The following is a 14,092-nucleotide window of genomic DNA, read 5'->3' on the forward strand; positions in this document are numbered from 1 at the left end:
CTCTCTTTGCAGTCTGATGCTACTGGCAGAGGTGGAAGCTATGGTGGAGAGTCACTGAATGAGTCATTTTCGGACATGTGTGCATATTTTAGGCTTCCACATCTACATTAAGGTGTACAGTGCACCTGTACACAACTTAAAAGCTCTGAAACTGGTGTAGCAGACATTTAACTAAGTGACTTCCTTTTGGAATTGCATTTGTCCTTGCAGTGAGAAAAACTTTGAGCAGCTGAATTGTATCACAGAACAGAAACTCTAAGAGTCATATAAGTAAAGACTAAAAAAAAAAAAAAAAAAAAAAAAAGTCACAGTTTGGTATGTCTTTTGCCATGTGACTGTATGGTATTGAATGTGTTTTAGAGATTAAATATGCTCTTGTAAAACCTATGGCGTTAAGGATAAGTGTTTTTTGAGGTAGGCGATACTAAGATAAAAATACTAAAAATAGGAGTCTTCCTGACATTTAAAACTCTTGTTACAAGGCTGTATTTGGGACCATTGTTTGTAATGATTTTTGCAGGTTCTCGTAAAATGGAATTTAAGGGAAGTTCCTGGCATGAATCCTGTTTTGTTTGTCAGTATTGCCGGCAACCACTGGGAACAAAACCATTGATCACCAAAGACAACGAGAATTACTGTGTGCCCTGTTTTGAGAAGCAATTTGCTCACCATTGCTACTCTTGCAAAAAGGTAATTACAATGGAGAAATTTCACTGTGCTGGCATGTTATTTTTGGTCAAGTCAAGACCAGATTGTCCAACAGCAAAAACTATGCTAACAGTTTTTTCTGCAATCTTTAAAGTTCAGGCTTAAAATAACCTATGTAAATTCTTACTTCCATTCTCATCTAGAAGTCTGAAATTTAAGTCATAATGGGCAAAAGAGATTATCAGTAGAGAACATGAATTCTTAGATGAGTTCTTTTCTGTAAAAAAGCCAAAGCTTAAAAAAATAAAAATAAAAATAAATAAAAAATTTACACATTAGAGCTTATGAGGACAAGTCACATAGCTGGATGAAAGTTCAGACTATATGCTTAACAAGCTTTAATAAAGTAAGAATATATTTCTTTTATCCCTGTTTCCTTACAGTTTTTGTCAACAAATAATGCTTTTAGTACTTTAAAGTGCTTTTCTAAAAGCAGATAAGGAACAGAGGAAAACAATCTTGAGATCAGCAGAACTCTTATTGCCTGTAACTACAGCTATTTATAATTGCTGTTAGCTGCTTTTCAGGAGCACCTGGAGCTTGCTTTGTTTCTCCAACAGGTATTCATATCACCTGTTTTAAAGTATTTAATGTGGATGCTTAAATTAGAAGCTTTTAGTCTTTTTTTCATCAGTAGAACTCTCAAGATATTCAGGAGAGCACCTGTGAGTATACAAAGAGCTTAAGCTCCCACATCTGACCCGCCAGTTATGTGGAAGTTAGGAAGTTTTAGTACTTCCCTTTCTGTTTCAGTCTTTTAACAATAGAATAGGAATGCCAGTTAACTTTCTGAATTTATGGAAATGTTGGGTGCAAATTATGGCAATAAATACACCAGAGATTATGGTATGTTTAGATAGCTCAGTAAAACAAGCCTGGGGAATAGCAGAGGTAAACAACAAAAAAGAGATGTGCATTTGTAACAAAAAAATGGTGTGTCTCTGTTTAGTGACTTGTTCACAGTAATTCAGGATCTATGGGAAACAGTGCTATATTTTAAATAACTACTCCTGTGGAAGACATTAATTCTTTTCCTGACAGCAAAGTTATATCAAGACACTAGGTTTCCTAACACTGGAGAAATAGGATGTAACGAGGGTGTCACACCACCTAACTTTAAATTCATAACAAAGATGCCTGTGCTCCTTAGTGGGGCATTATTGCTCATGGAGGAAGATGCTGGATCACGCAAAATGTCTGGTGAATGGATAGGAAGAGCCAAGTCTTCCTTTTGGTATTGATATTAGACACTGAAAACTAACTGTGACAGCATTTGCCATTTTATTCTAGCTAATATTAATATAAGCCTAATTATATTTGTTGACAAAAACAAATACTTTTATTTTTTTATTAGTTGTGATTTTTTTAACAAAGGTTGAAATTTTACAGAAAGTTTTTTAAAACCCTTCGTTCCTGATAACAACTGACCTTGCCTTGATAAATATGCCTCTCTTTACATTTGTCAGATGTTTTCACATGCAAAATCGGCCACCTTAGCTGACAAAGGTGTTCAAGGTCAAACATTGTTTTCTCTTGAAATGTATCAGGCAATAATCAGAATAAGTAATACTTAGTTGTGATAATACAAGTCAAGAGTAACACTGTTTCAATACATGAGGTTTCCACTGTGGTTACCAGAAAACCTGTTTTCAAATGATCTTTTCTTTCTTCCCCCAAATACAAATAAATTTTTCCCTCCCTCAGTTTCTCATGTTTTAAAATTCTCTGGATGGTGAAAACAATTGAAGTACTGCATTATTCTGGTGTGATACTGCTGCCTAACAAATGTTTTAATCTGCTTTTTATGGTAGAATTTCACTTATTCTTTAGTATCTCTACCACTCCAGAGGCAAAAAAATTATTTTTTTTCAATTCAAATGACTTATAACTTCTAAATTTATTTACTGGTTAGTTGTAAACTTCCACTTCTAACAAAACACTTTAATTTAAGCAAAACCTGTTTCCTGTTTTTTCTTCAACAGTTAAACTTTAGAAAATACCTCCAGATATTCCTATGCCTCTATATATAGCCATTTATTTGCATTAAATGATCACATGACAAATATAGTAATTCTGCTCCATATTTACTAGAGAAATTGAGGTTAACAGCATTTATATGAAATAATCAGGATTTGCTTCTTAAAAACTATAGGAATGCAAATAGACTACATGCATACTAAAACAATTTTACTAAATAAAACTACATCAGTTTCCATAAATAAGTGAGCTCAAAGAGACTGAATTGCTGAAGTCTTCAATTCTGTGCCAGAGAAAAAACATTGGAAATTTTGAGATTTTAATGGAAAGACAGATTAACTTTTATTGTAACCCAATACTAGAATACTAAGAGGATTGGGAACCATTTAAATTTCTTATTGCCTGACATCACCCAGTATAATTCTTTATTTTCATGAAGCTGTGTTTCCCAGGAAATTGTCATGGTGCCTTATTTTTATTTAATTAAGTTTCTCCAAGTCTTTCTTTTCCTGTTCTAACTATACTAATTCACTCACTTATTCACTCACTCATCTATTCATTTACTGTCATACGTGTCTTGGTGGTAGAAACACCATCTTAGAGCTCATTTTTATTTCTAGAGAAATTCCTTTAAACAGTCCCTCAAAACTTCTGTGAAACTTACTCTTTACTGCACATATGGAAGCCTTAGAGCAACTGGAAATTTCCTTCTTCAGAAATAACCAGTGGAGAGCTGTGAGCGAGTTGCAGGGAATGGACATTTGATGACAGTGACAAACACTATTTTTCCTTTTTCTGACAATGTAGATCTCCTTTCTGTCTCATTTCTGCCTCTTTACTGTCTTTTTCCTCCTACTTAAAATGCTGCTTCAATTTTGAGACAGCAAAATATCGATTCCAGTTGGAGATTAGCCCTTTTCGCATCGTCATTTCTATCAGCCACTGTCCATCACAGAATTGTTGCACTGAGAGTATGCCTGATGCTCAGCCTTTACCCAGATGGGTAATAGAAAAAATTCATGACAAGCCAACCTGTTCATTACTAGCCATAAGGTTATTCTGTGATAAGAAATCAAAAATAACAGAACACTGGTATATTCATATCAGTCAGGTTTTCAGATGAAGTCTTAGTTGAGTTTTCCAGATGAAAAATAGTCAACATAACCATACTGTCTCTCTCTTCACTTGTGCATGTTGGAAGAGAGAAAACAAGTGGAAGGACTTATGAAACACTTGATAATCCTTCATGATTCATGCCTTTGTTTTATTGCTATGTCCTTTTTTATCAATATGTTAGGTAATAACTTCTGGGGGAGTGACCTACCATGACCAGCCTTGGCATAAAGAATGCTTTGTCTGTGCTGGATGTAAAACTCAACTGTCTGGACAAAGGTTTATCTCCAAAGATGAGTACCCATACTGTGTAGACTGTTACAGCAGATTTTATGCTGAGAAGTGTGCTGCTTGCAAGAAACCTATTACAGGTGAGTCTTATCTTTTAGAAGGGACTAGACACTGAGGACTCATCAGTCTCATCTCAAAATCTTTACTGTAGAAAATGGCATTAAAAATAGTCCCATCATAATTAAAGACAGAGAGAGCTAGGTACTGGAGAGACCCCCTCTCTGTCAAATGCAACACGTCTCACTAGGACATACTGATCACACGTGTTCCCTGAATGCTGTGCTCTTTTATGTGCCAAACATTCTCTCATCACTTGACTTAGCACTTTATGCACTAAAAATGCATAGAATCCCAAGAATATATGAAAAGGCATTTTTGGCTCCTCTTCAGCCAATACACACAAGTCCCTCATGGCTGTAATTGGTTTGCCTTTGTTTTTAAATACAAATGTGATAAAACTGGATGTGAGGTAACTGCCTGCTGGTAAGGCACACCTGTCAAGTTCAAGAGCTTGCCAAACATAACAAATCTCTATTGTATGCATCCTTGTGCACTTCCATGGTCTGGAAACTCCATGACCTGGAAATTTCCCAAAGACACTATCTTGAAGATACTTGGTGAAAATAATTAAGTCTCACTCAGTATTGTATAGAAACTATATGTATCTATGCATTGCAAATAATTTTCATGAGAGTTTGTTGGGAAGATCTGCAAACCTTAATGGACATTCTGATAAACTTGTTCCATTCAGAGTTCATAATGGGATATGAAAACAATCAAGTGACTTATAGCTTTACTTAAAATATTTCCCAGTATCTCACTATTATTTTATCTCACTATCTTAAAGTGGTTGGTTATTTGTTGTTGTTATTTTTTGTTTGTTTGTTTGTTGTTGTTTTGTGTTTTCTGTTTTGTTTTGTTTTTCAATTCAGCTAAAAAAGGGCATTTCAGACTATGGATTTTTGTTCATTAATTTGTCTGCTGTATGAATAACAATGTGATCATACATCTGAAAACAATCTGTTGCATTTCTGAACCATGTCCAGAAATACCGGATTCACATCTTCATTCTCATAATCTCTTTCAGCTCTTGGAGGTGCCAAGTTTATTTCATTTGAAGAGCGCCAGTGGCATGGGGAATGCTTTAACTGTGCAAAATGCTCTGTCTCACTGGTGGGCGAAGAATTCCTCACTAAGCAGGATGATGTCCTTTGTAACGAATGTGGCTCTGCTTCATAGTTCTGTGGAGAGCTATACAGATGCATTATTCTCACTCTTTAAACATGTTCTTTGTTACTTGTAATAAGAAAATCATCTAAACAGCACACTACTTATTTAGTCATTCACATAATTTTCAAGCAGCAGTTTAATTCTATCATAGTTCTGAACTGCTTGTTAAAAATATAAAAATAATAAATAGCCACATACTGGCTAAGAAAACTGCAGAAAATATTAGTATATATTTAAAATGTAACTACAGTATGTTTCCTTGTAACATACTGCACTCTGCTGTTAGAAGCTTAAAAATTTACATTTCATCTCCCATGAACCAAAAAGTATGAAAAGTCTATATGGCATACAAGTAATGATGAGGCATTAGCACACCTAACAAAGAGAATGTAGGTGTACACAAAGAGACACCAAGTCAGAGAAGTCCATTCCAGGGCCAGGTAAAGGGATAAAAGTGTTATTTTTTTGTTTTGTTTTGTTTTTCTCTCCTTACTGAGATTGCTCCTCGGAAAACTAAATGTTTTCCATGACTTTAGTCATCCAAAAGACTGAGTGATGGGTCCTCTCCCCAGAGTGGTTAATTTTACTTAATTCTTTAGGTATAAATATTTCAGAACATAATGATATATTTTGACCTACTGTAAGAGGTAAGTATTGCCCAAGATTGGATAGTACTAATGTACAGTTTCCCATAGCTAATATGCCTTAAAACTCTGTCTCCATTGTTTTCATTGGAGATTCAAATGCATACTTAAAATATACTTTTTATTAGTAGGGACAAGAACCAACTCACAGTTGTCCCTTTAAAGTTGTACTTTGCAGTCTTGCTCCCCACAAAACCCATTTGCCAGCAATCAAGACACTTAAAGGCCTTGACATTTCCACATTGCTGTCTTTTATTCAGTCTGCTTTTTTTCTTGTAAATGCATGCTTGTCAGTAGCAGGCTATAAGCTCTTCAGAGCCAATACCTGATTCATTTTGTCATGCACCACATGCATTTGCCAATATTATGTCAAGAATTTGTAATGTTGCCATTGCAAGCTAGGCAGTCCTCACTTGCAGTACAAGGTATTCATTTCTAGGTAGCTGGCTTTGAGAAGGTTATACCTTGCTGAGCTTCATTGCTCAATTGTCTATTATTAAAGGTCATCTAGAACTGATTTACAAGCATTTTTTCTCTTCCTTGTTTCACACTCTATGTTACAACAGTCTGACTCATGTTGCAGCATCTACCAGGCCATGGTGAATGGTACAGTGGTTCTGCACCACTCAGCGCTGTTTTATTCGTCATCTCACATCTCTTAAAACCATGCATTCTCCTTTAGACCCTGATGTTAATTGCTTACAGTTATTTGGCTGACTTGAGAGGGCTTTATTCATATTGAAATCAGACACTACTTTAAGTGTAAAAGGGAGAAAAAAAGAGCATGTGAGCATAAGTAAGGCAGAGCTGAACTGCAGTGGCGTAAAATCAATATGGATAATGACTGACCAACAAGTACATAGCAGTCTGTTTTCCAGTCAATAAAATATTGATCTTTTGCTCTATGTGTTGTTCTTTTTTCTTTTTTTTCTTTTTTTTCAGTTTCTTTTTTCACAACAACTTTTATTGGGGTTTGGAGTTCGATTGGTTTATGCCTTTTCATTTAATCCCAGCTGCTTCCTTTTCTATTTTCACATTGCACATGGCTGATACAGGTTCTTGGTAAAACTTGAATTCCCATAAATAGAAATTGCCTTAAGAAAAGGTACATATATATATATATATATGAATGTATACATACATATATACACACACATATACTGTGTGTGGACACGCATATAGACACACACACATATATAGTGGTGCAGTTAAGTATGATGCTCTAAAAATGTGTACTGAACTATTACAAATTATCCCATTAGTAAATGTTAATGGTCTTAGATTTTTAAATGAAAATGATGAATCATCAAATGCAGACATGTTTGTGGGGCATACCTTTTATTTTTGTTGTGTGAAATAACATTCAGCAAATTGCAAGAATGTAGCTCAGGCCCTTTATTCATTCTTGTCTGAGCAATGTTCTAGCTTAATTATGAAGTGACGCAGGAATTATCAGGCAAAATCCTAAGACACGGCAGAGTCACAGATCACACACATTGATCACGATAATCCCAATCTTCTAGCCTTAACATTTATGAAAATGAAATTCTGTTCTGACTCATCAACCAATTATATTTTTAGAAATACTAACTGAATTATTTATCTCTCCTGCAGTAAATACACTACAGTCAAATCTGAAACTGAGCCTTTTCACTTCAGAGTAATAAAAAGAAATAAATGTGATCACTATAAATAGTTGGAATAAAAGTTATATAACGTATTAGATTGATGTTTCCTAGTTTCTGTCACCAGCTGCTAATGTCTAAACATAAATACAGTAATACTCTGCACAATTTGGGTCACCTGTGCTCATGATAGATGAAACCCAACTTGAATAGGAGCCTAGTAGGGCTACAAGAATAAACCACATATCTTTGTAGAGGACCACAGATCATGGAGGGTATAAGAAGGCTGCTGTAAGTTAAGAGGCTATATTTGGCTGAAGAACAAAGGAAAGCAAACCTCTCAGTATTGGAAACTGGAAATTAGAAGGCTGCTTCTAAGTAATGTTGAGGCTTGTAGGTGAGCTTGGAACCAAGGGGGGCAGAACTATGTGGTCAGTTTTAAGCGTTGTTTGATCATTGCATGAAACAGCAGATACAGCATGAGTGCCTGGGTTAGCAAAGCACTGGGCAAAATAGCCAGATGGTCAGCTTCAGTTCTTGTTGCTAACATTTGATTTACTGCTGGATAATCAGGGTAAAGACTCCAATGCAATTCAATTTTGTTTAATAAACCTCAGAGGATGGAAGTTTGAGGGATTTATTTTTTGGTAGGTCAATTTGTTTTTGTTAATGTTGTGCTTTTCTTTAACATTGTAGTGTTTTATTTTCAGATATATCTATTTCTTCCCCAGCTGCCCAACTCTAAGGTAATCACCTTGCTTTTGTTATGGTTAAGCTAAATTGTCCCAAGGTACAGTGGTGTCTCTGATGTCCTGATCACATGCTGCTGTACTCACAATTGCCTCAGGGGAGCAGGAGGACTGTTATTTGAGACTAACTTCTTAAGACTGAAGTAGGTGCCCTATTACCACCCTCAGTGCTTGAGGCTGAGGTTCTTCAATCACTGCCTAATCCTGAGAGAACACCCAGAAAGAACATGCTTAAAATACACAGACAAGCCCTGCAGTATTATCACCAAGTGACCCTTATCTATGCATAATTCTGAATGTCACATTTTTCAGTCTGAGACAAGTTCATGCAGTGAGAGGAAGTTGTCAGTCTTTCCCCGGACTACTACTTTTAAAATCATGGCATGTTTTCAGCAGATGCTGTTGCAGGCAATGCACACGAGCTGTAACTTAACTCTGGAATGTGGGATTATTTCCCAGCATTTCCAGGCCAAGGCACATGCTCCAGACCCATGACTTACATGCAAGATGAAACCAGCTAGACATCCTCCATTCTCTTCTTCCCTTGTCCCCTGGTTTTCTGGAAAGATATGTGAACCTAGACCGGGGAAGAGCTACAGCATGGTCTGGCCACATCAGTGAAGTGGGTGCTACATCGCAGTGTAGTTTTTTTGCAGTATTTCAGCGTATGCATATTCAACTGGCTGTTGTAGTCTACCAGTGGATATTGTCCCCAGCCTTGTTGTTGATGGTAAGAGTGGCACAGTCTAGCCCCAGGTGCATTAGAGGGGGAGCAGCAAGGTTTTGTGAGATCTTCCAGGCTTGTTTCAAACAGTTCATGGGCCTCATCACAACAGAAAGAGATATCTGCTAAGACCTCATTGACTTCACCATCAGTTTCAGCACCTGGTCAAAGCTTTTGTGAAACATGCTTCATTTAACAGAATGGATCTAGAGCAGCATACTGTATTTTAGGAAGACAAGTAAAAGCAACAGTGAAATTTATACAATGACAAATATCAATAGCTGAAAGAAAGTGATGTTAACTGACTGCCTGAGTGGAAGCTGGGAGATCATTTCTGTAAGCAAAAATGTTGGATGGAATTCAAGTCCATACCCTGAACAAACTTGTTTACAAATCAAGCAGGAATGCTGCAATAAAGCCTCTACATTCTTGTTAATAATATCTCATAGAGAAAATATTTGTATGCCTGCATGCTTCTTTACCCTCAAATTACCAAAATTTTAAAGGACTGAGTCACAGGAAACCAGGAAACCTGGCAACTTAAATCAAAGTACAAAACACCTGGTAAGGTTACAGACTACTATTTCTAAACAGAAGTTTCAGTTCATCATATCCATATGTACAAGGTACAAGTATTTTGAGGTACAAGAGGGCAATAAGACCTTTGGAGGACAGACATGGCTGCAGTTATCATACTGCAGGGGTGTTATACAATTGGCAATAGGTGGCTGCAGTGGAAGGTCTAGTGATATTATTATCTGCTTTGGCCTGTATCAGTAAGCTTTTCTTGGCTTGTTAGAAAGAACGTGTGTCCAATAATATCCATTTCAATATTTCTGTAGGCTTGCCTTTCTGCTCCTCCAGATTTACTGACAAATGCAACTGGCCTCCATTTCCCCTGATATCCTTTACTCAATAGTGCAGGGGACATCTGCCAATGAAGTACCTGATTAAAGTGAGTTGTTATTTTCAAGAACTGTCAAAAAAAAATGTTAAGGAATTGCTGAAACATCCAGAGTACCTCCAGCACAGGGTCATGTATCAGTTTCCTTCCCACATCCTGCATTTTTAAACTGAGTTCTTACTGCGGCTCCCTGAAGATGAGACCAGATAGCAATATCCTTACAGCACAGCCACACAAATATCTCCAATGGTGAGCAAATACGCCACGTAAGAAGCTGGATCTGTTCAGTGCAAACTAACTCAGTGTCAGAAGGACAACCATTGTACAGAATTACATCCAAAATAATGAACCCTATCTCTGTCTTGGTTATAATGTATCTGGTTTTATAAGCTTGTGCCTCTGCTCTTTTACTGTCCTCTCCCATAAGATATTCAAGATGGTTGATGTTCATCTCATTCACTGCAGATTTTTTTCGCACTACCTAAACTTCAAAGTTCCTGCACGCAAGAGGCTGCATTATCACCACATTCCTGAAAAGCATGAGCCACAAATCCTTTTAATGCTTAGTCTGTGTGAGGCTTTGAGGACAAACAACAAACACTTGGTTCCTGCCTATAGACTGGGCACCGATACAGAGGTAACTAAAAAACAGAGCAGGTTTTGAGGGGTTCAAATATTTCACTCAAGCATCTCAGCTCCTCCTCAAGTCACTTATTCCCGCTCACCCAACTGCTCACGTCCTGGTAGTCTTCAGGAGTATTCGTGCAATGTCCACACATGACCAGAAGAGCAGTTAACAGGGAAAGAATCTCAGTCTGGCACAAAGGCACAGTCACAAACCTTTCCTGGGAGAGTTACTAAATAGAGCACTGCCCCAGCAGGAGGTAACAAAATCCAAACAGCCTCAGACAGTTGCTTATATTTGAACCCCAGTGTTCAGCTTAGAGTAATTTTATATTAAAGGCTTGCCTCAGGTAGGCATATTAACAAGATCCTCATTTAGCCATCTCTATCTTCACCTTAGACTTGGGGTCAGATTTTGCTAGACTAATTAGCAAAAAATAAAAAAATAAAAAATCGTATTTCCCACCTGAGCGCAGACTAAACAACAACAAAAAAAAAAAAAGTGCAAAATCATGTAAACGTCTTTATCCAGTTCTGATGAATTTCATTTTTTGTCATTCTTGTTTCTCACAGGAAATATATATATATATAAAAAAAAAAAAAAAAAAAAAAAAAAAAAAAAGACTGCTCATTTCTTGCAAACAAGCTCATTTTTATTGGAAGGGCTGCAATCAGAGTAGAAATTTATGGCTGTGAAAGCAGATGTCTGTAAAAGGTTGTTAATAGCACCTACCCCAAGTAATAAGAAACTGGTAATAAATCTGTTAACTAAATGGTAGCCCAGCATGTTCTCTGTATGTGACAGAGGACCATCCTTAGGACACCAGTCTCCCAGTCTCCTGTCAAGGGCCTGTTCTCATGCCATCTTAGAGAACTGACAAGTTGGGTCATCTGAATATCACCTTCCAATGTTTTTAAACATTTGAATTTCTTTAACCTTTAACTCTTGAATGTCCTAGATTTCTCGTGATAGCCAACTTATGCTTTGTTAGCTTGGTTCTTTTTTTAATTTCTACAAAATCCTTACTGCAGTCCTAACTCTTAACTCACTGAAAGGTAAACCAATCCTGACTGATTTATTTTTTTTTTTTTTTCTGGAACATGTGTAGTACTGTTTAGTGAGACCTTCAGTTTAAAGCATATTTCTATTTGCCTATAAAACACTCTCAAAGTTAAATGCTTTTGGTTGAGCTCTTTACCAAGCTTTCTCAGGCCATCTCCTGTTCTCCTCTTTCCCTTTTTCATCTCTAGAAGATTTCAGTCAAAACTAAATTATTTCACAAAACAAAGCAAGTGAAATATATATATATATAATGTTTGCAGTATACTAAAGAACCTTTTCATTGAGCAGGTCATGTGCTTTGCTTGATTTTGATTCAAGAACCTAATTGACAATAAAAAGTGAAACTTTATCTCATAGAGATGTCTCGTGTCATCCCTGCAAAGATCCACTGGTCCACTTAGATCTCCTCTGCATTAACGATTTGCACACACATTTCCTGGCAAGCAAATGCATGGTGCAGATTGGGGCTGCAGGATAATGAAGGGTCTTGGCAATGTTACTTAAGTGCCCACAGAGATTTGCCTTAGGGTCCACTTCGGTAATGCTGGCTAATTCATACAGCCCCCGCTGTACCCATCTCACCATGGTGTGCAGGAGAGCATGCTGCCCACCTTGCAGAGCTGCTGCATGCCCCCAGTACCCAGGGGTTACGCCAGAGGCCTACCTTGCTTGTACAAAGCCCTGTGTAATAGTAGGTGCTTGGTGAAATACACTTGTAAGCTTTTTAGGTTGGGTAATGTTCCAGGCCGTCAGCTGTAAAATGGAGGTAACTGTACCAACCTGACAAGGCCAGCCTCAGAGGAAAGGTCCCTGTCTTGGCCAGGCATTCAGCACAGAGCCATAAAGCAAGCAGGGCTGCGAGGCCCAGACATAGGCCAGGGCTCACTGCAAGGGCACAATCCACTCCAAGATCACAGGTGATGATGGGGAGTGGCTTCCCTGGAAAAACATCTCAGAGGCCATTTCACGTAAAGGCTTTGAGTCTGCCTGAATATGCAGGAGAGCTGCAGGGACAGTTCTAATTCTGGTATTTCCTCACTGGGATCAGAGACAAGCTCTGAAAAGCCTAAACAGAATTAGCCAGGATTAGTCGCTTTTATTCTCATTTCATATTTTTGGAAAACCGCCAAAACCCGCAAGCCTTGTCTAAAGCAGGATTTAGCAGGATTTCTGTCTTCTGCCCGTGCCTTGGGCCCACGGGCCCCTCCTGCCAACCCCCACTAGATGGCACATGTTCCTGTCCTACAACCACTCTTAGGAAAAACTGGCATTAACAGCCAACCTCCGTAAACCATCGCAGTCACAAGCATCCACAAAAGTTGCCCTCACGTCTGAGGCAGGGGTGATCTGCCTGGATGCAGGATCGTTGCACTTTTTTGAGCAACTGTAGTGTTATTTATTTTGCAGATTTATGCACTGCGGTCAGAGACGAGCATGGGAGGTGCATGACACCCAACTGCCTTACTCCCCTTAACTGACCCCCACTGATTTCCGCAGAGCTGTTTCAGGAACACGGAGTTTTTTCCATCAGAAAGCAAGCCACGGGACTGTTTACTGCAGAGAAAAGATTCAGGCAGAACATAAGGTTGTGATACTGTTTTTTTATGTGCTTCTAATTGTTTTTCATTACTGAAATTAAAGTCACCCTGTGTGACGAAAAGCAATGGTCAAGGGCAGAAATTCAGCTGCAACTGCAGCCTGACAGTTAAACAACAGTAACTTAAAACTGCCACAACTATTAAAGAGGAATTAAGGCTTAACATGATTCCTGCCTTACTTCCCCTTTGCCCAGAGGCTCAAGTAGTCAGCTGCATTCCTGGTACAAAAACAGTCGCCATTTCCTCATGGGAGGGAAGCAAAGTCACATCCCTATTCCACCCCTCACACTTACTGACTTCCAGTGGGAGCCCTCAGAAAGCAGGGGTTTGAGTCTATAGCAAACAGAAGACTCACAGCAAGGGAAGGGAACCAGGAGTCCACTTTCTTACTGCCTAAAGCAAGAATATACCAGCTAGCAGAATAACACAAGCTTTCCTTTCAAATGTGATATCCAACAGACACTTAGTGCAGAGGTAAAGACTGCTAAATAGCCTGTCTTCTGCAATGGATGTGATGAAAAACCATACCACTGACACTGTCTCCAGCCACCCTGGAGCAGTTGTGCAGGAGTTGCACAACTCAAATAGTTAAGGGCCTCACTGTCCCGAGGAATTATGATAGGCTTCCTTTTGGGAGGCACAGAGAGGCTGCACAAACAAAAACCGGGATTCACAGAAGCCATTGGTCTGAGAGGAGGAGCGTCTAAATTATCCAGAAGAAAATATTGTTTGAAAGGTTATAGGCTAAATCATAGCACTCACTTCCAGCTACTTAGAGGACAGGAAAGCTACAAACGTTTTCTGCTTAGATTCAAAGCTGTTAAAGCTCTACCAAGGTACTG

At 38.2% G+C, this 14,092-nt stretch overlaps 1 protein-coding gene across 9 annotated transcripts in view; it reads left to right on the forward strand.

Annotated features, from left to right (window-relative positions):
• The window catches only part of FHL5 (four and a half LIM domains 5), a 29,367-nt gene extending 22,499 nt beyond the window's left edge, over window positions 1-6,868 (forward strand). For 3 of the 9 annotated variants that reach the window (XR_014691547.1, XR_014691548.1, XR_014691551.1), the window contains 4 exons: window positions 521-690; window positions 3,983-4,169; window positions 5,177-5,819; window positions 5,983-6,868. Coding sequence is in view for 2 of the 9 variants with exons in the window: in XM_084514713.1 (XP_084370839.1) it covers window positions 521-690; window positions 3,983-4,169; window positions 5,177-5,328 (509 nt within the window). In the remaining 7 variants the exon portion in view is untranslated. Of the gene's footprint in view, window positions 1-520; window positions 691-3,982; window positions 4,170-5,176 lie in introns of all 9 variants that reach the window. The other 6 variants (XR_014691549.1, XR_014691552.1, XR_014691550.1 and 3 more) reach the window with 3 other exon arrangements.
• The last annotated feature ends 7,224 nt before the right edge of the window (window positions 6,869-14,092 follow it).

This window comes from Aythya ferina (assembly GCF_964211825.1).
Source record: "Aythya ferina genome assembly, chromosome: 3".
Classification (NCBI taxonomy): Eukaryota; Metazoa; Chordata; class Aves; order Anseriformes; family Anatidae; genus Aythya; species Aythya ferina.